Source organism: Lontra canadensis, unplaced genomic scaffold (assembly GCF_010015895.1).
Source record: "Lontra canadensis isolate GAN:19392208 unplaced genomic scaffold, GSC_riverotter_1.0 scaffold38, whole genome shotgun sequence".
Taxonomy (NCBI): Eukaryota; Metazoa; Chordata; class Mammalia; order Carnivora; family Mustelidae; genus Lontra; species Lontra canadensis.
Window position 1 is genome coordinate 16,524,278 of NW_022631032.1, and position 25,497 is coordinate 16,549,774.

At 39.0% G+C, this 25,497-nt stretch overlaps 1 protein-coding gene across 6 annotated transcripts in view; it reads right to left on the reverse strand.

Moving 5' to 3' along the window:
- Nucleotides 1-25,497, reverse strand: part of NEK11 (NIMA related kinase 11) — a 241,161-nt gene that overhangs the window by 189,528 nt on the left and 26,136 nt on the right. For 4 of the 6 annotated variants that reach the window (XM_032869712.1, XM_032869713.1, XM_032869714.1 and 1 more), the window contains exon 3: nucleotides 9,133-9,298. The exons of 1 other annotated variant lie outside the window; for it this stretch is intronic. In XM_032869712.1, the coding sequence (XP_032725603.1) occupies nucleotides 9,133-9,298 (166 nt within the window). Of the gene's footprint in view, nucleotides 1-9,132; nucleotides 9,299-16,710; nucleotides 16,713-19,394; nucleotides 19,402-25,497 lie in introns of those variants that run through there. One more of the 6 variants, XM_032869718.1, reaches the window with a different exon arrangement.

The window sequence follows — 25,497 nt, forward strand, 5'->3', positions numbered from 1 at the left end:
CCCAATAGTTTGAAAAATTCCAAAGGCAAAAGCTGTATTTGGGACAGTCAGGGTTCAATAAGAATCAATGATACATTTTTAAAAGCCTGTGGCATTACTAAAGAGAACACCAAAAAATGGAAGTGAGAAGGGCAGGGAAGGAAATCATCTGTCATTATAGAACCCAAAGACATTTCCTTAGAATTTTGGAAGTTCACTGTAATGGAGTACATAAAAGTGGGAGAAATGGAGGCCACACCATGCTCTTAAAAGCAAAATAAGAAAATCCAGTTTCAAAATAGGTACTAAATAATGGCGTGTAGTATCACGATGTTTATGTCTCATGATATAAATGAGAATTCCTGAGTTTAGTTGCTAATTTCTTTTTCCAAACTTTTTTGGAGTAAGTGTTCTTCCTGTTGAGGCAAATATGCATGGATAAGAATAAAATGGTAGAACTTATTTTTATCTTAAGAAGCGACATGAAATGGTTTCATCTATAAATCAATGGGTTGTTTTTAAAATAAAGTATTTGAAGTGGATTATTCTGATCCTGTTTTTGAAGAGTTATATTTATATAAAGTCATATGTCAGCTAAAGCTATACCCCAGATGCTGTTAAGTTCTACTGAGTTTATGAACTGCTTTATATTTAGTGCATTAGTACAAATCTTTTAATAAAACTAGTTTCATTTTTCAATTTTTACATTAACAATTTTAAGTAAAAATCAACGGCCTTACTTTTTAACTTTGTTGTTAAAAGGTAAAAATATTTCATAGTTTAAACAAAGAAAGTAGGTAGGACAAATCCTATTACTTTAATTTTGGTACTTAAAAATCATAAGTAGATCAGTCAGGTCTATAAAATCATGAGATACTCACATGATTTACAGCCTTCCCTAACTGAATAAAGTCTAGACCTATAGAATGGGCACAGAGCAAATTCAGGAAGGCCTACCTACTCCAGGATGGAGCTGCCCAGATAACAGAGAACCCTGATGGGACCAACCTCTCTAAAGATAATGCTTAGTTCCCTCAGTCAGCAGCAATCCCAGCAAAGCAGGCCCTAAAGACAGCCCTGATATGTGGACACCTGGAGCTCACACTGGGAAGGATGGTGCTATAGACTGAATGTCCCCCCAGAATACCTATGTAGAAATCTTAACACCAGTATGATAGTCTTGGGGGGGGGGTATTGGGAAATGATTAGATCAGGAGAGTGGAGGTTCATGAATAAAATTAGTGGCTTTATAAAGGAGACCCCAGAGAACTCCCTCACCCCTACTACCATGTAAGGACACAGCAAGAAGATGACCAACTGTCTACAAACCAGGAATCTGGCCTTCACAGACACCAAATCTGCCAGAATCTTGATCTCAGACTTCAAGCCCTCAGAACCATGAGAAATAAATTTCTGTTGTTTAGAAACCACTCAGTCTATGGTATATTGTTAGAGCAGCCTGAATGGAGTAAGAGAGATGGTCACTGATCAATGTCACAATAATCAATATCCCAGGAGTCTCTCTCAACCATGAAAAAACCAATTTGGATGGAAGTGGCCGCAGACACAGGATAATAAACAGTAGCTTTATGAGACATATCATTGCCAAATTCACTTGCAAGAGTGTACTGACACCTACTAGAGGTTCAAGATTATAAAACTCGGCGTACTTACTTGATTCATTTAAGCAGTTTTACATAAATAAGAAACATAAGCGAAAATTTCAAATTTTCTTTTTTACAGTACAAATAGATCCTTGGCAAGTAATCGCTTGAAAATTGCTATCAGACCCATTAGTGTTTAAGAATTTGCATGTTTCCTCCTTCCCACATGAATCATCCTACCAATTACAAGTCAGACTCAGAATTAAAAATCAGCTTACCTTCTAGAAAACAAGTGGAAAGGGGAGACAGGAGTAGAAAGGATTATAATCATAACTTCCATTATTGACAGTCTACTAGGTGCAAAGCTCTGACAGCCATTTTTTCAATATTCATTATTTCAAATCCCTAAGAAACCTAACAAAAGAGGTGTTGTTACACTATCTTAATATCAGGAAAAGGATCAGAGAGATGAAATAACTTGCTCAAGGAAATGGACCAAGATTTGAACAGAAGTCAGTGTGATGACAAAGTCCACACACTCTCCACTATTTCAAACCCTACCCAGTCTCTGAGTGAGAGAAATAAAATAATAACATCATCAACATATTAAAATATCCATGTGTGTGCAAACTAGTAGACATGTGTTTCTGTCTTTATGTATAACTGGAGATAAAGATACAGAATATAAATGAGAATAAGCCAAGAAAACGAAATACACAGGTATGTATGAATTGTGAGATGATCATTACATTCAAGTTATTTGACAAATCTAATACTTCACATAGTTATAGTCTTTCTTTCTTTCTTCTTCTTCTTCTTCTTCTTCTTCTTCTTCTTCTTCTTCTTTTTGGTGATGAGAGCACTTGAGATCTCCTCTCTTGGCAAATTTCAGGTATACAGTACACTACTGTTAACTACGTCACTGTCCCCAGAACTATGTTCTTGATTCCCAGAATTTGTTTATCCTATAACTGAAAGTTTACATTTAATATATTTTCTATTTTTCTATAATTCACATAGGTTTGACTAGTGTGGCTATGCAGAAATTTGTGTTCTGGGCCACAATTTGAAACATGTTTAGTTAACATTGTTGGTATGAGCAATAAAACGGTCAGTCTCTTCTAATTCATGTCCATGTACAGGTAGATAATTACATGAACTATTTAGTTGACTCTATTAAATATTAAGGAAGGAATCAGCAATCCAAGTAGAAAGAAAAAAGGAGCAGTTTTCCTAATACCCCTCGTCCTGCTTCTACCCTGAACAAAATTCAATATTCCAGCCATGTGATTGCCAGAAAATTACTCCACCTGGGGTCCTGTTTTCTCATCTATAAAATAGAATAATATATAAGAATCTACTTCTCCTTGAAAAGGGATGAAGCCATACTAAGAAGACACAGGAGCCAACATGAAGGAGCCCCAATAGCTAAAGCTGGAAGAGTCTGAACAACAAAATAATGAGTATTGGGTTATAACCCATAGAATAAAATAAATATTCATGCGTTCATGATAATATAAATAATTGAATAAATACATAAGTGGAAAAGGAACAGTAGAACAGCTATTTCTTATAAGAGAATTCCAATTAGTAAATGTAGAAAGAATGAAGGAAATACATAATCACCATTAGGAAAACATCAGAGTAAAAAGAGCTCCAGGCAACCTTCACTGGAAGATGCTAAAATCAGTGGGTGGAAGTCTGAGGAAAAACAGGATTATCAGCATAGTCTCAAAGTATCTTTCCCAAGATACTACCCACTTTTTTTGTAGTATTACCCACTACAAAAAAAGGAAATAGTAACTTTACAGTGGAGAAATTCACAGTGGAGAAATTCAGCACACAAAACTTCAATCAAATAATCAAAGTTAACATCACCAGTAATAAGATGTACTAACATCATGTCCCCTCTTAATACGATATACTGAGAAGGACACCACATCACTTCTGTGGTAGTCTTGCCCAGAATATATAACCTCAATCTAATCATGAGAAAACATCAGACAAATTCAAACTGAGAGGTCTTCTACAAAATAACTTACCAGTACTCATCAAAAGTACCAAGGTCATTTAAAACAAAACAAAACAAAAGGCCGGAAAGGGAAACTGTAACAGATCAGAAAGACTAAGGAGATACAACAATTATAGGCATTGTAGGATCCCAGATTTGGCCCTGGAACAGACAGACACTAGGAAGGAAACTGGTAAAATATTAATATTCTGGTTTTGATAACCATACAGAAGCTATAGAAGTTATTAACATTAGGAAACATGTTTAACTTCAAATGCATTACAACTAAAGGTGAAGTATTAAATTCTTACATCATGGTCCGTGTTTTTCTACTTCTTAGCGTTTTATCACATTATTCCCTTTAACTCAAATGTCCTTGCCCCATCTCCCTTGACCAAATCCTTCCCATACTTCAAGTTCAAATATAATGCCAGCTCCTCCATGGTTCCTGCAGTCCAAAGTCATTTCTCTTGACTCTTAGCTCCCACAGCACTTTAACTACCCCATTCCCTTGACCCCTACCACACCCACCTTGTATTTTTGCCATTGTTATTAAATGATTTATTTATTCTACCAGACAGGTTCATTAAAGAAATATTATCGTATTATCTCTGTTGTACCATACTTCCTAAAATTGTATCTGACACAGAGTTGGGGATCATAATGGCTTCTGGAAAGACCTTTGATTACTGCTGCCTTTGTGAACTTGAAATTCTTAAGGAACCAATAAATAATCTAGAATGTCAATTTATTCATATGCATTGAGAACTACAACTGCCAAGACAAGAGGGAGCTCTTATCAGTTTAGCCAGAAGATTTTTTCCTTTTAGAAGAGGCCTAAGTAGAGAGCTGCATTGTAATCAGAAGTTGCACATGGAGCAAGGAGAATAGACCAGGCAATTTTCATGAATAATAACACCAAGCGAGGTCCCTAAGGATAAAACCTAACCCACCATCAGAGCCGTACCTCCCAGTTCTCAGGTCTGGGCCTCATATTTGCTCAGTGCTCCATAAACACTGACAAAGCTTTCCTTTATGACTCTATTTTCCTATTTGTACACTAACCATTCCCCTTCTTATGTAGTTCACAGCCCTGGCTACATATTCAAGTCACTGGAGACCATTCAGAACTCCTGACGTCTAGATGAAAATCCAGGTTAGTTAAATCAGGCTTTCTGGAGATGGGCCTCAGGTCTTGTGATTTTTTAAAATCTTCTGGCAATTCTAATGTATAGCCAAGGTTGAGCACTACCGTTATACCGATAAATTTTTGTTTAGTTGTTTAGTTATGTCAATATCACTAAGTAGAAATTAGACAAGTCCAACCGTTCCTGCTTTTGGTGAACAGTCATGTGCTCTCTCTCTACTGAAGATATGTGATCTCACCTATCCTCTACTGCACCTACTAAGTGAATAACCAGGTTTCTGGGGATGTTCTGCCCTCACCCAAAGGGAAACCTTCAGGTAGTATCTCACAGGTCTCTAGTGCAGAACATTGTTAGATAGTCAGCAAAATAAGACAGGACAAAATGCTTTTGACATATAAAACAGGTAGAAGGATCCATTGTTTTATCTTTTACCATTAGTGTTTGACAGAAACGTGGTGGGAAGCAGCGGGAAGCAAGTGATAAATAATTTGTGAGAAAAAAAAATTCTGAATACTAATTTCCTTCTGGCTCACTCTGTGGGTCCATGTGACAAAAAATGAATCAGAAAAAAATCAATCCCACATTGAAAGTTTGAGATGGTTTCTACTATGTATAAAGTGCTGAGTGCCAAGAGGCATAAAATACTATGTGGTTAGGGTAGGGGGGGCAGGTGGGGAGAGACTTCCAGCCAGGTGATTATGGGAGTCTTTGTAAAAAAAAAAGGTGGCATTTCCGCTGGGCAGGGGAGGATGATTAGGATTTGAAGAAGGATATTCTAAAAGGGAATGGTCCAAGTACATATGAAGAGGTGTGAAACTGTGCGGTAGGGACAGAAAACAGGAAGTAGTTCCATTTAACCTTGGGCTGTGAGGAGGGGGTCAAAGAGAAGACACCAGTATTTGAAATACTCTCCTACTCTGGTAGTTTTGGAACTACTCCCCATCAAAGATTTGGTTAGATCTTGACAAGAAGTTGTGAGAGTTCAGTTATTTGCTTTTCACACTCATAATCTGATAAAATGTGCCAAAGGGTTGAGAGGTGGATGTAGCAGTCTCACAAATGAATCTATATATTTCAGTCTTGCAAGGTCTCAAATTAAATTACAAAAAGCAAACTTGGAGATAAAAAGACCAGCTATTTGAATGTTGATGGCATTTTCCTATGAAGTGCAAGTTTGGCCATATGCTATTTCCAATATTATTTTACCTCAATAAAAAGAGGATGAAGCCAAGCTTGTGCAAGTTAAGGGCAAATTTGGGTCTGAGGGTGAGAAATATCTCTGTTAACAAGAACTAGTGATCCGCACACGTCATTTCTTGGGAGTCTGGGAAGTGACAGCCTTACAGCTCAGCAGCTTGGAGCCCTGGAAGCCCCAGGGCAGTTCCCAGGCTCTGCCTGCAGTCGTCACCATGGCAACGCCCCTCTTGAGAGAGTAGCTCAGCCCTTGGAAACCACTAGAATTTGAAAATTAATGCAGATGATCCTAGAGTGGATCCTGTGCTAGAAAAAACATACAGAAACGTCCTTTCTAAGAACATAAATGGGACAAGTGGGCTACATTTGAAGATGGATTATGGATTAGATGGGGGGGCGGGTCTCAAACTTAGATGTGTTTTGGACTTGCCTGGTGGACTTATCAAAACACAGATTGCTGGACCCCACCTCCAGAATTTCGGATTCAGTATGGCCGGGGTGGAGTGCCCAGGTAATAGTGATGCTGCTGGCCTGGGATCACATTTTAACAAGCCCCTGGATTAAATACCAGCATTGCTGCTGCTTTTAAAAAAATGAAATAAAGATTTTGTTTATTTATTTGTCAGAGAGAGAGAGCACAAGCAGGGGGAGTGGCAGGCAGAGGGAAATGGGGAAGCAGGTTCCCTGCTGAGCAAGAAGCCTGATCTGAAACTCCATCCCAGGACCCTGAGATCATGACTTTAGCTGAAGGCAGATGCTTAGCCTACTGAGTCACCCAGGCATCCCACCAGTATTGTTTCAATGTTAATTTTCTGATTTTGACCATTGTACCATGGTTATATAAAACAGTGTCTTCAGCCTCAGGAAATACAGCAGTAGTATTTAGAACAAAGAGGCATCCTGTCTGCAACCCCCTTTCAAACGGTTCAGGAAAAAAATACAGATAGATGAATAAATAGAATGATAAAGCAGATGCGGGAAAATTATAACAATTGGCAAATCTGGATGAACAGTTCATTGTGTTATTCTTATAAGTTTTCTTGTAGATTAAAATTAAAGTTAAAAATATTTTAAAATAAGACAGGGAAAGAAAGTTCCAGCTTATCACCTAGACGCTCTAGGTGAGCTTCTAGGTAGCTGGTAGCCATACATGTTTATTTGAATTTAAATATATTAAAATTAAATAAAATTTAACATCCAGCACCTTGATCACACAAGCCACACTTTGTCAAGTGCAAAAGAGTCATGTGGGACTCCTGACTACTGTATTGGACAACACAAACAGAGAACATTTCCATTATCACAGAAAGCTCTGTTGCATAGTACTGACCACAGTGAAAAAATAGTAAGACCAGGAGAGAATCTTTGGAAAGTCTAATGTGCCAAAAGCAGCACGAGGTAATAGTAATAGTCACAAGCAGTAGGAGTCAGTTGTCTACCAAATAAAACAGTTGATTAACTTAAGGGCGAAAGGAAGAGAAATGATTAAATTATAGCAGATGGATCATACTGTAGCTACACACGGAAACACCTATAGTTTTGCATGGATTCAGGACATACATGCCAGAGTAGCTGTTCATTATCACAGCTCTGCACAACTCATCATTTTGTTTTTCTTAGCAGTCCACTGGCTGAAGGAGAAGTAGACACCCAAATGCAGGGGTTCTCCCGCCCTCCTCTTTCCCTCTCACTTTCCTCCAAGCAGAGGAATGGACAAGGTAACAGCCGGCAATGCTGAGCCGAGGAGGCTGACCTGCCCAGAAATAGCTGAGACTTGGAATATCTCAAACTTGCAGATGTTTTAACTGGGCTTTCGGCTTCATATTGGTTAATACACTAGCTAATGTGTCAAGCAGGCAAGGCTGACTTTTGTTGCTATCCCTGCTCTTTCCAAGTTTCTTCTGCCTCTTCTTTTCTGTGTCTCAAACACACAGCACCCTCTGAGTGTCCAAAGTTTCTGACCAAACAGGCCTATCTTCCATTCTAACAATTATCTTCCTTCTTTCCAGCATCTTTTCTTTCAGACCCCAGTAACACCCAGGTGATGAGCTGACTAAATTCACTCTAAAGTATGACAAGCACCAAACTCCCCAAAGGTACATTTGGCTAAGACTAGCTCCCAGAATGCTCTGGGAGATACTTTTTGAGCAAAGTCATCTTCATGTTCTCTCTGCCTGACCCAGCCCTTCTAGCTCCCTTCTACCTAGCCTCTCAGGAGTCAACATACAGATTCACAGTACAGCTGCACCTTGCCAGTTTCCACCTCCCCTACCTTTCCAAGCAGGTTCAGACTCAGTTGGGGCTCAGTAAAATGCACAGCTATTACTTGCAGAGAACATGGAGTGGCAGGGAAAACTGCAAATACATGAAGCCATAAATCACAAAATGATAAATGTGAAGAAAGATTTTCATGAGGAAAATAAGCCATATTTCCATTTTCAAATTTCCACTGGAGAAAATGAGGAATAGGCCTAGAACCTGAAAGTCAAGAGAGGGACCTCTGCTCTGTCCAGGCCTGTTACAGCATTTAAATGTCCATCTAAGTATTGGACCATTGTAAAAGGTTTGGGTAATCCTTCCCTAAATTACTCCCTCTCCAAGAGGCACTGTCCCGTAACAGCTATTACTTCATTGGAAGAGAGTGAGTTTGTCAATTACCCAGAGATCATCATTCTTAGCTGCAAGACACCATACTCCAGGTCTTTATAGTTCAGCTTGTGGGTTTTTTTCTTCTTTAAAAAAGTTTTTATTGGGTCGCCTGGGTGGCTCAGTGGGTTAGAGCCTCTGCCTTCGGCTCAGGTCATGGTCTCAGAGTCCTGGGATGGAGCCCCACATCAGGCTCTCTGCTCGGCAGAGAGCCTGCTTCCCCCCCGCCCCCTCCTGCTTGTGATCTCTGTCTGTCAAATAAATAAATACATAAATAAAATCTTAAAAAAAAAATCTTAAAAAGTTTTTATTTAAATTCCAATTAGTTAACATAGAGTATAGTACTAGTTTCAGGTGTACAATATAGTGATTCAACACTTCCATACAATACTCGGTGCTCATCACATGGAATCCTTAATCCCTATCACCTATTTAACCCAACCCCCTCAACCTATTATTTGATCACTGAACTTATGAGATATCTCTTTACAGACAGCTATATACTGTGAAATAGATTCTTACTGAGAATTCCAAAAGAGGAGAGTCTCACCTCACAGTACTCTGTGATAATGCAGAAATTATCGTGCTCCACAAAGCTTGCATGGAACTTGACAATAGTGGGGTGGTCCAGCTTGGAAAGGAGCTGAGCCTCCAAATTGGCCTGTACAGTCTCATTTGGATTAAGATCTCCAACAGAAATTTCCTTCAGTACCTTTCTGCAGCCAAACAAACAAACAAACAAAAAATAGAAATTTAAATATATTTATAGTTTAAAAATAACAGCTATCAACAAGTGGTCCAAGGCCACCTAACTAATGTCCAGGCCATGACCTACACGTAGGTTTGGTATTGTCTGTTATGACACTGTCACCTTGTGGTCCCTGAACCTGCTTGCCTATCCTGGTCACTGACATACCTGTACCTCTACAGATTTGGTCAAACAGGGCAGAGTCTGAGCTAATTTTGAGCAACATTGCTGAGGGGGCTCCTCCTCATCTGTCTCTGTAGATGTCTCAGCTTCCCTTTGTCTTTCACATAGCATCTCTGCTTTCATCTGTCTCTTTCTGTCTCTCTGTGAGACTCTGTCTCTATCTCTCACCTTATCTGTTTTCCTCTGCTTTTCTATTTCTATTCCTATCTTGGTATCTATTTCTGTTTCTTTTTTTTTTTTTTTGTCTCTCTCTCTCTATATATGTATTTATTAATCTATCAGTGCTGTCTCTGTGTCTTTCTGTCTTTACCCATGTCCTTCTCTCTATCTGCCTCTGTGTCTCTCTTTGCCTCTGTGTGGGTGTGTGCTTCTCTCAGCTCTAAAATTTTCCAAATCTAACAACTTAATATCAATAGGGCCATTATCTATTTAGTTTCTTTTTAAAACTATCCTTGGCATAGCATACTTTATTGCTATTGGTATTTAGGACAAGGAAAAATATCTAAAAACACTGATAGAGAGGAATTTAGGATCTCAAGCATGTATAAATGGAAAAAGAGCTCATTAAATCTCCAAGTTATTAATTTTAAAACAGGGATAACTCAATGAGGAGTGGACCAAAACACTATCTCTTCCCATCTGAGAAAAAAATAGTCTGATGAACAAACCAATTATAGTACCAAGTATAAACTAGATTGCTGGGAGAAAGCACTTTAGAGCACCAATTATGTGTGCAGACAGATTCTGCTGATTATAAGTGAATGTTAACTATTCATTAAGGCAAGTTCTGCAGAACCCATACTAGAAAACATTTTGCAAAGATGTTCTTTAAGAGTTACAACCTATGCATATTAATGAAAATGTATTTATAGTAGAAACAGTCTTAATTAAAGGCCCTTCAACCAAATCATGGATGAACCAGAGCTCTCCAGTTCTTTCTAACAGATGCTGATTGTTGCCTTTGCCATAGGGAGTGCTTGTGCCTAGTAGGTGCTGTCCAGCACATCCATTAACTTCTGCCCCTCTAGGTGAGATGTGTGCTTACCTGAGTTATTGTGCTTATTCCTGAACTTAATCATGCCAGTTGTGCTTCTTACAGTAAATTTGTGACTTAGATGCGACAAACTGATGAAGAATGAGTATGAGTGTCATCTTTGCAAGGAAAACTGAGTTAAGTGTTTGCCAAAAAAAAAATTGCTGATAATAATTGACAAGACATTGCTAAAAAGATGGGTTAAAAATGAAAAAATTTAGTATTTTGAATTCAGATTGCTAAATTTTCATTTCATTTTAAAGAAGGTAAACCTGGAAAACAACATATATTGGAGGTAGTTTATGCAAAGAAGATGAAGGAACCTCTAAGTAGAAAATACTAGATGTTGGTTGTGCATCAAAAAATGGGGAAAAAATGTACAATGATATGTTTTAAGTTGATATAAATGCTTTCATTATGTCATTTCACTTAAAAATTATTTGCTCTGTTTACCCAAGTACTAGCCCCAATCACAATGGATGTCAAGTGGATGTCATGATGGGATGTCTCCTATCCATTTGGATAGGAGAGCTCCTATCATCCTTAAAAAACATAATTATCCTATGAACTTTTCATTGATTCAAATAAGACTTTTCCCTAGTTGTTTTACTGTAGAAGAAATTTCCTCAGGCAATACCAGAGATAGAGCCTGTTTCTTTGTTCAGACTCCTGGCCTAGAAACTTAGATATTACAGTTAACACTGTATCCTGTAGTTTTTATCCAATCCATTCCTCAGTGGCAAACATTTCATAAAAATTCTAGGTTAGACCATCTGTCCTAGAAGCTGAGACACTATGTAGGAAAACTTAGAAAGTGTCCTTATTTTAACTGATTCCTATCAGGTGTTGGATGACATCTGACATTTTTTTCTTGACCAGTAATAGCTTGGCATTAAGTGTCCGTTCTCTAAAATCTCATCAGGAGAACCTTCTATTTCAAGATGGCCCTTATTGGGAAACCAGTTTTCCTAAAACTTGAGTCTTTTATAACATTTTACTCATTTTAAATGTTCTTCATGGTCTTCCCAGTATGAACTCATCCACTCCCAAAAGACAAGCACGGTAGGCCCTGGCTGTATTAGGGAGGATGGCCCTGCCCCAGAAGCCCCACAGGTTCTACCCTGCCATTTACAGGACTCTTTAATTAGGATTGCAATTTAGAAAGTTGAAACATTCGGTTTCCTTCCCCTGATGGCACTTTCACGTTGGTTTTGTTAGCTAACGAACACATTATCGACCCCTAATTGATCATGAAGTGGATTCTAGAGAAATGCTTGCTTGGTAACATTTTCTATGAGAAGACTGTGCCATCAAGAATTTGGTTAAAAATGACCTCATGTTATTAAGAGTGGCATCTCCGGCTGTTGGTGTAGTAAAAGGAGCTTGAAATGACATCGGTGGCTATGTTTTTCTGTACATTCTGAAGATTACCACACAGCAGGTAAAGCTCAGTGACATCTTCATAGTGCTTTTCCAGTAATTTACTGTGCCCAGCTAACATGCAGTTGTAAAAGTCACAGTGGTTAAGCATGACAATATAAAGCCTTGCGCAAACTTGCAATATTCTCTTGCTGTGAAGGAACAAATGCTATCAAAATCTGGAAGATACTTATTTTTCCTCATAAACATCAACTATTGTGCAACAGAATGTGAGATTTTACATATAGTTACCTGAGTCCTGTCTGGCAGCTCAATGATAAAGCATAAAATCTCATTTGCCCACAGCGCAGCAGACGAAGGTAGGGTTATTAAGACAGGTGATATCTAATATCATCATCTCTAGCTGACGCAGACAGAGTCTACCTTCCTTACCTAAAACTGTGTCACTGAACTGACAGAGGAAACTCTCATTGCATATCACTTAATATGAGATCAATATCAGCTGAAGATAGCATGGAAACTTACCAAATCAAGGACAGCTTGTCACCTGCTCAGTGACTCGCAAACAACATGACAGGTATTTATTTTATCAGAACCTCAACTGCTTGCGAGAAACTTTATGACAGTGGCAAAAACCAAAAAACAACAAACAAGAAATAGGCATCCCTGCAAACTCACTCATTTTACAAACTTTCTGTTCTTTTTCCCAAGTGGCATTCTTCTTTCTTCCTAGAATCAGTAGCAAACTGATATACTTTGGAGAATGACTTTGGAAATCCGGGATAACTATTGGTTATTTCATTCCCTGAAAATTCAGTCACTCAAGACATGTATGAGGCAGACTACCTTTTTAAGATGTTAACTAAGGAGTTATTTTTTCTCAAATGTCCCCTTGTTCTTTCAAATGCTCCCCATTGAGGGATAGTCGGCTGGTAATGCTGTTAATCTCTGCAGTTAGTCTAGAGATAACGAGCTGTGATCCTTTCCCTTGTGATTTAACCATCAACGACTCTGTATACTGTAAGCACCTACTGTGTGTCTATGGTGCAGCAGGCACTGGGGACTTGTAGGCCCTACCCTTGTGTCTACTGGGCAAGACAAATTATTAAACAAATAGATAAATGTATATGAGTGTGTGAAAATACATATATCTTGAAAACTTCAAATTGAGATGAATGCTATGAAGTAGGGGTAAATGATATCTGAGGCTCCCCTCATTTAAGATGTTTAAGATGATTAAGACTCTCTTAATGTGAGCAGCAGCTACTGCACCCACTGGGGATGGAGCCAAAGGAAACAGATTTCAACCTTGGCTTAGGTGACGGTAGTTTTTTATTTGTTGTTTGCTTTTTTTGATTCAGTATTCACCTGTTTAACAAGGAGAGATTATTAAATCTGCTCCAGACTTTATTTTTTGAGGGGGGGACGGATTGATTAATTAATTGATTTATGGATTGCTTTATATTTTATATTTTAGTTCCAGTGTAGTTAACATAAATCCGCTCAGGACTTTTAAATAGAGTTTTCATTCATTTAGCAAGGTGGCAGTTATGGTAATCTTCCTTTCTTAAATGAAGAGCTCTCATTTTTTCTAATTTTCAAGGAAATATAGTATCTTTATATAAAATTTTTTAAACAAAAGGAAAATATTACCCACAATTCACCACAGAGACAATCAGCATTAATGATTTTGTTATTTCCATCCCATCTTTTTGCTACACAGTTTTAATAGTAGAAGGCAAACAGTTTGCACAATTTGCCTGCTGTTATTTTCATGAGACATTATCATAGCAGAAACCTGTCATTTGTGGCTGCCCTGCATCTTTAGACAGCCTCCCTACATTGCAACAGACTCCTGGACTGCGGGTCCTGCCTTCCCCAGATAGAGAAAAATGCACAAAAACCGATAAGCAAACAAACCCCACATCTCCCACCTCCCTTGAGCTGGGGTATCAGGGTATGACCTAGATTCCGCCAGTCAGCTGCACCCACCAGAAACTTTGCCGTGGGTGTGAGCAGAGTAAAGGAACAGGTCAGGCACAGGGTATCCCTTTTGTTAGCACAGGGATCGGAGGAAACAGCATGGCCTGGCTGAAGAGGCAGCAAGCTACTCCAGGGGCCTGGTTCTGGCTGATGATCTTGGAAATTTAGCCATTAGCCTGCTCCCCAGCCCTCCTGCTGCTGCCGTGAGCTCTCTGTTTTCTGGAACAAATCCCCTTCTTCTTAAACCTCAGACAGTGGCTGCTTTTACCTGTACCTGGGAGCCCTGACCAATGCAATAGGCACATTCAGGTGTTACCAAAATCACTGTAAGCATCTTGGGTTCGGGAAAACTGAACCTCTGTGGGGCGCCTGGGTGGCTCAGTGGGAGCCTCTGCCTTCAGCTCAGGTCATTATCTCAGGGTCCTGGGATTGAGTCCCGTGTAGCCTGCTTCCCCCCTCTCTCCGCCTGCCTCTCTGCCTCCTTGTGCTCTCCCTCTCTCTCTGTCAAATAAATAAATAAAATCTTTAAAAAAACAAAAACAAAAAACTGAACCTCCAACACTTTGACTCACTTAGGCTAATTTTTATTTATTAATTCAAGTCTTCAAATGTAGGATCCTCTAAGGGATTTAAGGTCACAGTATTTCATATTCTTTTATGGGTAGAAATATCATGAGTGTACAAAACACACTTTATTAAAGTTGTTTCATACTCTTTAATATATAAATTTAAAATGTAAAGGGACATAAGAAAATATAATGGCAGAAAGCAATACTGACTCAAAAAAGTGGTACATCAATTAAAAAATGAAAAAAGCAGGAACTAAACTTACCTAAAGGAGTAGCTGAAAAAAAATTTGTAGAAGTTGGTGGAGAGTATACTAGGATGGAATTTTATTTTATTTCAGTTGTTTATTCTCTTAGCAATTGAAAAAGCATATTTTAATGTCTGTGTCCAGAGAAAAGAACAAAATTTTTTATGGGTCACCAAAATAGACCATATCTAAAAACTGCTTTTGTTTTTAACCATTAAATTCCTGATCTCAGCTCATTTGGGGGCTAGAACTGATTCACCTGGTCTTTTCCTCTTTACCCCTGATCAAAGCATTAGAAGGGTTTTGGGGGCTCAAATGGCATGATGGTGCAGTGCAAATGCTCATAGCATTTGCTGAGGGGCAGAGCCCAATTTTGGACTCTGTATGAGGTTCTGGGCATCCACTACCAAACACCTTAAGATAGGAAATCCCATACTTCTGTTACTTGACGAGGTATTGATGGTCAAATACCATGCCATGCACTGGGGATCCAAGGATAAGAAAGATAAACCTCTTGCCCTCCAAGAGAGCTCAGTCCCATGGGAGAGATCAGCAAGTACAAAAATAATTGAACAACTTCATGATAAATGCTCTATTAGAGCTTGGTGGTGGATGGGAATCCCTAATCGTTCTTTGAGAAGAGAAGAAAAACCAAAATCTATAGACTAGCATCCCAGGTCATTCACTATTGCAAATGCAAACTACTTTTTACTGTGCAGATTACCTTTTCTCTAGGTGGACTCCCAAGAGGCAAAAGAAATGAGTTTATCATTCTTTACTATTTGCCCTATGTAAATCAATACCCAGGAGAGGAATGTCCACATTTGCATCATTTGAATAGTTTGTGGAAGTTAATAAGCATGTGAGGTTTTTTTTTTTTAAGAGAACTACTTACAAAAACTACTTAATTTCTATACCTATATACCATTCTCTAGATACCACTCAGACACACACACACACACACACACACACACACACACAAAAGAGTATATATTATGGAATGTGGAATGAAAATGGTATAGGTAGGGGTTCTTTTTAAAAAGATCTATAAAACTAGCAGGCCCACAAACCACTCTTTTCTTCCTTCTTCCTCACTCATCTCTACTGTTTTTATCCAAATATGTTTTATATAACAAGATTTCAAAAATAAGTGTGAGGAACCATCCCATTAAGCCATGTTCTGCTCTAGAGGATTCTCTTTGTTTGGGGTCCCCGGGGAAGTAAACCCTGAGACAAAGATTTGTGCACCAGTGGTCAATTAAGCAGTGAGGAAGTGGGGAAGTGAGAAAGAGGGAAGGAAAGCTGATCAAGGGCATATTACCAAGTTGGTCACCACTGTGGGCAACTGGAGCTTAATTCTGTGAAAGAACCTTGGAAGCCAGTGTAGAATAGGCACCTCTGAGTCCTTTGCCCTAAGGGCGAGGACCATCTGCCTTCATTCTCTGAGAGTATTAAAGCCCCCCATTTTCTCAGCCTGCCAGAGCCTAGGCCCTAACAGCCAGAGAGAGGCCTCAGGCACCACAGCAGTTGCTGGCAGGTAAAGGCTGGATCCATGCACAGGAAACACTAATCATCCAAGGAGTATGGGGAGGGCACCAAGCCTGTCTCCCACAGGATTAAAAATAAAGTTCCTTCATTTTAAATTCTAGCTGAATTTATCTATATCCTAAAGATGGCTAAGATATAGTGATACCTAGACAAAGTAAAGTGTCTTTAGTAGTGAATAATGAAACTGAAAATCAATTATAACCTACGGATAAATTCCATTTCCTAGGCTTTTCAAGATTGACTTAGTTTCCAAACACATTAGCAGTGTATAGAAGTATCACATACAGATAATAAGCAAAAAATAAATAATTGGTAAGAACTAATAATACAGATAGTAAACAAAGAACAAATAAATAAGAGTAGAATTATTTCAGACATTTTAGTTTGGCAAATATGCTACCCTGGCTCCTGTCTAGATTATATTGTCATTTGTGGTGACAACTTCCATGCTGTGTTTCAATGCTGGTACCATAACAAATTATGCAAGTTGCCATTTATTTTTAAGGAACAGAAGAGAGTAAACAGAAATTTGTGGAGGAGGAGGTTTGATGACAAATATGGCCCAGATAAAAAATTTCTAATAATTATGTGAATTCAATGACTTTCCCCATCTGTATAAATTTTAAAAAAATACAAGTGGCTTGAGTACCTGTTTCAAGGCTGGAAACCACACTGATGCCCTCTCTGAGTTCTCTGCAGGGACCCTCTGGTGTCAGTGCACTAATAGGATTGGCTTCAGGATGTGTCCTATCCAGTCCTTTTCCAGAGGACTTCTTAGAGGTTACATGGAGAAGATAATAAAATGTCTAACTGCTTTACCCTTTGCCCAGGGGCTTCTCTTTTCTCTTGAGCAAAGAATCTACAGCCAAGCCAAGAAATCCATGAGTGAGTATTAATCATCAGGTAACTACAAAAGCCAGCATTGGTTTTGACCGTGTTGAAAGCCTGTATATTCGTGCATTCACTACAGTGTGTCTATTTCCTCCCCCATTTTAAACCACAGCCTCCTTAAAAGCAGCTGGGACTGGCTTATGAAAAGCTTCATTAAGAAGAAATCGCCCTTTGCTCTCAGTTTAGCCAAAGAATGAGTAGATTCCCTTCACAGTGGACAGCCTTCTGGAATTTCTTTCTATAGACTGCAAAAGCTCTCCTTATAACCAGGAATGTATTAGATTCAACTCTAATTTCCCCCTCAAAACCAGTTATGGCTCCTCTTCTCCCCTTTCCTTTTCCTCTATATCACAATAGAAGTGGTCAGGCCATTCTATTTTTCTTATTTATACAGATGAGCCAAGTCACTGAATATTATGGCTTGATTATTTTAAGAGACACTGATGACTCTCTACTCATCTCCCCACATCTCCGCCATCATATGCTCTAAAGAGGAGGACACTCTCCTCAGCCCCTGGAATGAATCATAATTAACCTAAGTCTATCATGTCATTCTATTCCCCTTGCCAGGGATTAGTTTAAACATCCTGTGAGATGTGAGAAATCTTTTGGGAGTTTTCTGGGAAAGATGTTCCTCACTGATAAAAAGAGAAGTGTGGGAGGAAACCCTTCTTTAATCTGCCTCTGCAAGTCATCATCTTTTTCATTGACTCTTTGAACTTTGGCAGCCAGGTGGGATCATGAAGGAAGCCACCTTAGGATGACAGGCTGAATGATAGAAAAGAGAAGGCACCAAGGTCCTTCATGATGTTGTGAGCTGCTGACTGTCAACCCTGAAAGCGCTTGCTCTCTCTCCTCTCTCTCTCTCTCTTTCTCTCTCTCGACTTCTTGTTAGGGAGATAAATCTTTCTTATTATGTAAGCCATTTTGGTGGCTAAAGACACCTGATACTAACACTCTGCTCCAAGAAGGAATAGAAGACTTTTAAAGAAGAGATTAGAAGCAGAGATGAAGAATATGGTGAACACTCATTTGTACTTAGAAAGCACTAAGTCTCCTAATTTAAACTGCAAAAGGCATAATGGCTCTTTTCTACTTGAACATTAGTATGAATCTTAAAAAAATCATGACAAAGTGAACTATAATGAACTATATAAAAACAGATCTATAGTAAGAAAAATACTTGAATAAATGACTAGAAATTATTTGTCATTAGTAAATCTGGAAACTAAGACAACATGGTATTTGTTTAATTTCAAAATCTAATTTTTGTCATTAATTCAAGATTCTCAAATGCCAATTTTTTTAGGAGTTACCAAAAAGTATCAGGATTCAAAATGATTCAAATTTCACCAGTGTTCCCTTCCTTCCCTTGGGTAGAGATATATGAGTTATGAAAGCAAATAGGAGTAATCTAAAATGAGGAGCAAGAAGGCAAAGAGTGAAATAAAGAGCATGGATAATTTAGCAGAACAAAGAATACAAAACATATGGGGTGCTTGGGTGGCTCAGTCATTGGGTGTCTGCCTTTGACTCGGGTCATGACCCCGGGGTCCTGGAGTCCTGGGATTGAGCCCAGCACGGAGCCCAATGCTGAGCCCTGCTCAGCCGGAAGCCTGCTTCTCCCTCTCCTACTCCCCCTGCTTGTGTTCCCTCTCTTGCTATGTCTCTCTCTGTCAAATAAATAAATAAAATCTTTTTTAAAAATACAAAATATATAAATCAATGAAGTGAAAAAGACAAAAAAAAAAGTCCCTAAAACTTCTGGTTTCCCTCCTCCTCTTCTCTTCTCCCCACAAATTAAGAAAACATACCTTCATAGATAATAATAAGTATGCTTTTTTCTATAATTCTCTATATAGAGAGGAGAGAAAAAAATTACTAATATAAGGAGTTACTTTGTTTTTCACAGTCTGAACCCTCTCACTTAAGAAATTAAGATGAAGTCATTAGGTATTAGAAACACAAGGTTGATTATTACAATTTTTTTATTATGTTCAGTTAGCCAACATATAGTACGTCATTAGTTTTTGATGTAATGTTCAACAATTCATTAGTTGCTTATAACACCCAGTTCTCATCACAACATGTGCCCTTCTTAATACCCAACACCCTGGAGTGCCTGGGTGGCTCAGTCATTAAGCATGTGCCTTCAGCTCAGGTCATGATCCCAGGGTCCTGGAGATCCTCAGGCTTCTTACTCAGTGGGAACCCTGCTTCTCCCTCTCTCACTCCCTCTCCTTGTGTTCTCTCTCTCACTGTGTCTCTCTGTCAAATAAATAAATAAAATCTTAAAAAAAAAAATACCCATCACCTGGTTACCCCATGCCCCCACTCCCCTCCCTTCTATAACCCTCAGTTTGTTTCCCAGAGTCCAGAGTCTCTCATGGTTTGTCTCACTCTCTGATTTCTTCCCATTCAGTTTTCCTTCCCTTGATCATTACAATTTTTAGAAGAAGGAAAACAAAGTTCCAAGAACTATAGGTGACATTTATTCATATAAATGGCATTATGAGAGGCTTTCATCTGAAAGTCTTTCTAGACCTCTCCAGGGCTAAGTTAGGGGCCTCTCCTCTATTCTCTCACTGTATCCTGTGACAAGATCTATTCTCATATGAGCTCCCTTACTGGACTGCAGGCACCGTAAAGGTCAGGGTCACACTTTATTCACTATAGAACTCCCAGCATCTGGCAGTGTCTAACGTGTTTGAACAGGACCAAGCTTACATATTTCTCATCCCTCAAAATTCAGCTTATTCATTACCTCTACCATCGAAAGTGTTACTTTGACAATCACGTACTTTCATACCTTTCTTCTCATCTCCACTCCCAGACTGAGAATAATTAGATTTCATTCATTTCTGTATTCTCAGTGTCTAGCACAAGTCTTGCCATATCGTGGATATTCCAAAAATATTTGACTAGTGATCAAAATCAACAACACATCAAGCACTGTTGCAAAGATAGTGGGGATCATAACTCCTATGTGTGATTTTGTCCCTTGCAGAGACATATCAATTTGTACACTGAGCATCAATCAGAAAGTGGAAGTTTATAAAAATTTGCTTCTTCGCATACTTGTCAAATAGCCCTTATCTGGAAGCTGACTTACCTATAGGAGCTGATAATAACGTTAGTACTGACAAAGAAAAATGGCAACCTGGGAAATGGTTTTGCATAGACGCTTCACATTATCTCAGAGATGATAACACCCACTGTAATGAACTGGCCCAAGAGAAGCACAAAGCCACCCAGTTTTCGATATCCTATCCCTTGTTCAATTTCTCCCCCAATTTTGGGATGGATTTTATGTATTTATAGAATTTCAAAGTTAGACAAGACCTTCCCAGAAGAGAACAATCAAAGCACCTCAACCTATTAAGGTCTTGAGAAGTTAGGTATTTATCCAAGATCATATAGCATACTACAGCAGAGCCACCATTTACTTCTTGAAAGAGGAAAGACTACCAATACCAAAGAACCACTCTTGTCTTCAAATTTAAGTTTCTCCTCTCTTGCTTTAGTATGAAGATCTTCAGTATCCACTACTAAGACAGGCTACAATTTTTTCATTCTCAAACCATTTTTCAAAAAACAAGAACTCCTGCCACCTACTACTCTTTTCTTCCCCTCCTTAGCATTAAAGAAAAAGGGAAAAACAGAACCCAAAAGCCTCTTCAAAGTGATTGGAGTAATGGTCTTGCTCTTGATAAAGTACTAATAAGGTTATGCCTATTTTTCATTAGTTATCATTTGAATGTTATAGACAATCTTACCAATTGTCGGGAGTCTTTGCCACTTACAGGACCCCAGATTTGGACTGAGACGGGATGAGATCAAGCAGAAGAGGAAAACAGTTTTTTCCAAGACTTATCTTTCCTAGCAAGGTGGTAAAATCTACATTTTTGAGGTTCTCCTAAGTACCAGAACCCTATAGGTATAATTTTGTGTGTGTGAGGGGGCCAGTTTTCAAAATGTTCAGTTGTACAAAATCACTTGATTAAAAACTGTTAAAAGATGTAGTAGTAATATGCTCTAAAAACAAAAATTTTGATCTTATTATCAATATTTGATAACATAAGATTATGCAACAATCACTCGTTCACTCTGTCACACTTTAGTATACTAAGTACTGAGCTTAGAGCAAAGATTCTGTTTATTGTCAGCAAGGAAATTAAGGAGCATGACAATGTCAGTAAGGATGTGAAAGAATAATTTACCATAGATAATCGGGTTAGCTTTTGTTATGATTGTTATATGCTCCAAATTTATAATTAATGTTAGGTTAATATTCAAAATGCAATATTCTAATGCATAATTCATGTCAAGTTTTTATTTTGAACATGACAGAAAAATACTAGAATTGTGGGTTTCAATGAGATGATTGGATGCAATACAAAGCCTACCATGAAATCAAGATACAGCAACAAATAGAGTTTTAAGAAGCAACAAAACTGATTAGCTCCATTTACTTGACTAGGTAAAACCAACATGGGATAAACACTGTTTAAAGTGAAATTAAATTATGATCGAAGCAAGATGAAGGTAGGTCCTCCAAAAATAAAATGAAAACATAATTGAGGCTTTCAGTGAAATAAAGTCCCCTACTTTTATTTATAGCAGGTGCTGGCTGGCCGCAAGTTAACACTGAGACAGCCAAATTAGCAAAAGGTCTGTATTTCTAAATTTCAGTCTCCATTGCATCATCATGGTAATTGTAATAAATGGACTTAAGCTAAAACTCTGACGATAGCATAAAACAGATTACTATATTTAATTTTGAGGTGCAAAGGGAGAAAATGAAGCTCTGTATTACTGTATTACTCTGTAATAACGTCCATTAACAGGTTTAAGCAACTGTTTCTGGGTCTTACATTTTTGCTGAGTAGTGCTTAGGTTAAAAAAAAAAAAATCTGTTTTTATGCACCAGAAAGCCACAGTTTAATCTACCAACAGAACCCAAAATAGAAGCTACTACTAGGATCTAGTTTCCCTGCATGACAGCTTATGGATGCAGTCATTGACTTGTAACGCGCAAAAAAGTCAGTCAACTGTGTAAGAGGAGGAGATAGGGACACACAGCTGGCCTGTCTCTGATTACACGGGTCTTCCTATTTCCGAGTCAGGGGGGTGGAGGGGAGCCTGGCTAAATAAAGAGCTTCAGAACCTTCGTACTTGCTGCACCTCACCGAGATGGCTGTACAGATTTTGTCCCACCTGCCCAAGAAGTCCACAGGAACTCAGCAACAGACCACCACCTCCTCAGGTCACAGCACAGAGCAAAGGACACTAAAAAAGAGTCTTAGGCATGGTTTTCCACCAGTACTGTATCTAGAGATTCTGAACCTTATGAATTTGAGGATAAATTGTTAAGTTCACACAATGAAAGAAAAAACTGTTAGACTCATAAAGTATGTTATCTGAGGAAGCCTCAAAGAAGGGACACAGGATCTCAGAATAGTGCTTCTCACATTTTGCCACTCAGGCAAATCACCAGGGGAACTCTGTTCCAATAGAGGTCTAGGGGAGGCCGGAGACTGCACATTCCCAACAAGATCCCAGGTGATGCCCTATGCTGCTTTGTCCAGGGAGCACACTTTGAGTAGTAAGGTTCAGAGCTGGTAGGGGTGCAGAAGACTAACAGAGCTGAGTGTGGAAGAGCCCCAGAGTCCTCTAGAGGCTTGGGGTAGGGCAGGTTTGAAGAGAAGCCCAAATGAGAGGACATGTGGTCCCCACCCACCCCACGAAGCATGAGATCTCATTGGACAACAAAGATTTGGAAATTGCTGCTGGGCCAGCCCTCTTACGTCACAGATAAGGACACTGGAACCCAGAGAGGCTGTGAGACTTGACCACACACCCTCCTGAGAATATTCCACAGCCAATACGAAGATCCCCAAACCCCAAAGTGCCAAAAGCCAGTTTTAAAACACCATTAGTAAAACCTCCCTTACAGTTTTGGCCCACATCATAAAGCTACAGTTTGTATTGGTTTTCTTTTGTTCAGTTTCTACTAGTGTGATAAGGTATAGCTGCCCCCTGGCCCTTGGAACATATCTTGTTACATAATCTATGACTTTTATGTATTTCTACTCAGCCTCATTCCACAAAGGACTTGACATAACTTACATAATAAAATAGAAAACTGAGACAAGCAAGAGTAGGTGGAACTAAAAAACAGGGAAAAGGAGAACACAGATACACTGGCCAAAAATTGTGGTTACAGTTGAACTTCGAATTTAATTCCAAACTCCTTGGAATGTATGATTATTACCATTACTACTACTATTGTTGCTGATATTGATGGTAATGTCATAGTGTAAGTCTCGCCTCTGACAAGAGGGTATTTCAATCTCTGGATCCTTTGTGATATAGACCAGGTTCATTTTAGACACACAGCAGTGGAGATGTCCCCAAGGAGGACATCAGAGATTCTTTTAAATATAACTCATTTGAAACAGAATTCCAACTTACATATGGAATAGTGCATTTTGACATCTAATTTAAGAAAAGCTCTCAACTCTTACCTTAATCCCAGTTTCTGTATTTGGTAAATGTGTATAAAGCAACCATGCTGTGCTAGACACTCTACTTGTCTGAGGCACAGCCTTTGCCTTTGAGGGGTTTGCAATCCAGCGGGAGGGAAGACAAATAATTACAAGTTATAAGAAAGCAGCATGCACCTTCAAAGGATGAAACAAATATCTTAAAAAGAGAACCACAGGCCAAGGTATGAGATAATCATAAGAAAACATCCAACTGTTAAAATAGCTATACTGGTGTTAATTATGACAATCCCAAGTGCCATATAAGGGCCAGTGCTTTGGCACCATGCATTCTGCTAAGAGACGATTATAATCCTCACTTCTGGAATAAAGAAACTAAGATACAGACAGGTTAAGACCTTCATTTAAAGGCACGGTCAGGAGCACCTGGGTGGCTCAGTCGGTTAAGCATCTGCCTTCAGCTCAGGTCATGATCCCAGGGTCCTGGAATCATGCCCCACATCAGGGTCCGTGCTCTTTGCTGAGGTGGGGGGGTGGGGTGCCTGCCTCTCCCTCCCCCTCTGCCTGCTGTTCTCCCTGCTTGTGCTCACTCTCGCTCTCTCCCTGTCTGTCAAATAAATAAAAAAATAAATAAATCTATCTTTAAAAAAATGCACAATTAAGAGGCAAACCACACCTAGTAATAATGAAACTGAGACCCTACTTCTGAATCCTGGGCACCTCCCCACTATGGCTCCTGCCTTCTGAACTTACAAAGTCAAACCCAAATGAACTACAACTGGGAACACAACTCAAAGATATATATTCTCTGCACCGAGGTTGATAATCTGAATAACCAGGAAAAAAGGGAGAGGTGCCCTCTTGACACTCACCCCCTGCAAAGTACATGTTCCAATTTTCATGACAAGAATCTTTCAGAAATTGTAGAGCAAGAAGACTGAAAAGAATTTCTGGCAAAGCTGAGGAATTGATTAAACAGATGGCTTGTGAGCATTTAGAACATGAAACAGCGGCCAGCAGGGACTCACATGGGCTTATGGAAAATAAGCCATACTAAATTAACCTAATTTCTTTTTGTGAGATGGTTATTTGATTGGTTGATGAGAAAGAAGCAATTAGTCATGGTATATCATGATTTCAGCCCATCTGATGAAGTCATGTTAACAGATGTCAATGAGAAGAGTGTTGTGATATCCTTTAATATGGGAGATATGGAATCTTCATGTGGATTCATGGCTGTTTGAACAAGCAGACCAGTCATGCTGGAGTCGTGGGTCTCAGGCCACTTTGCAGATGTTCTCTCTTATAATGCTATCAGAATCCATCCCGAACAATATCTTTTTTTTTTTTTTAAAGATTTTACTTATTTGACAGAGATCACAAGTAGGCAGAGAAGCAGGCAAAGAGAGAGAGGAAGGGAAGCAGGCTCCCCGCTGAACAGAGAGCCCGATGCGGGGCTCGATCCCAGGACCCTGAGATCATGACCTGAGCTGAAGGCAGAGGCTTTAACCCACTGAGCCACCCAGGCACCCCCCGAACAATACCTTCATCAACATTTTATTAATGACGTGGCTAAAGATCCAAAAAGATATACTGACCAAGTTTGTGGAAGACACAAAGCCAGGGAGCATAATCAATAGACACAAGCAGAGTCAATTTTTCAAAGTAATGGAAGAAGCTTAAATGTGAGCTGAAACCACCCAAGTTAAATTCTGCAAGACTAAACCTTAAGTTCCATAGTTATAGGTGGGAAAACCAAATTCTCAAATCTAAGATGAGTGAAACACTGAAGAGTTAAATGGCTGACCAGTCTGTGGGAAGGAGAATAG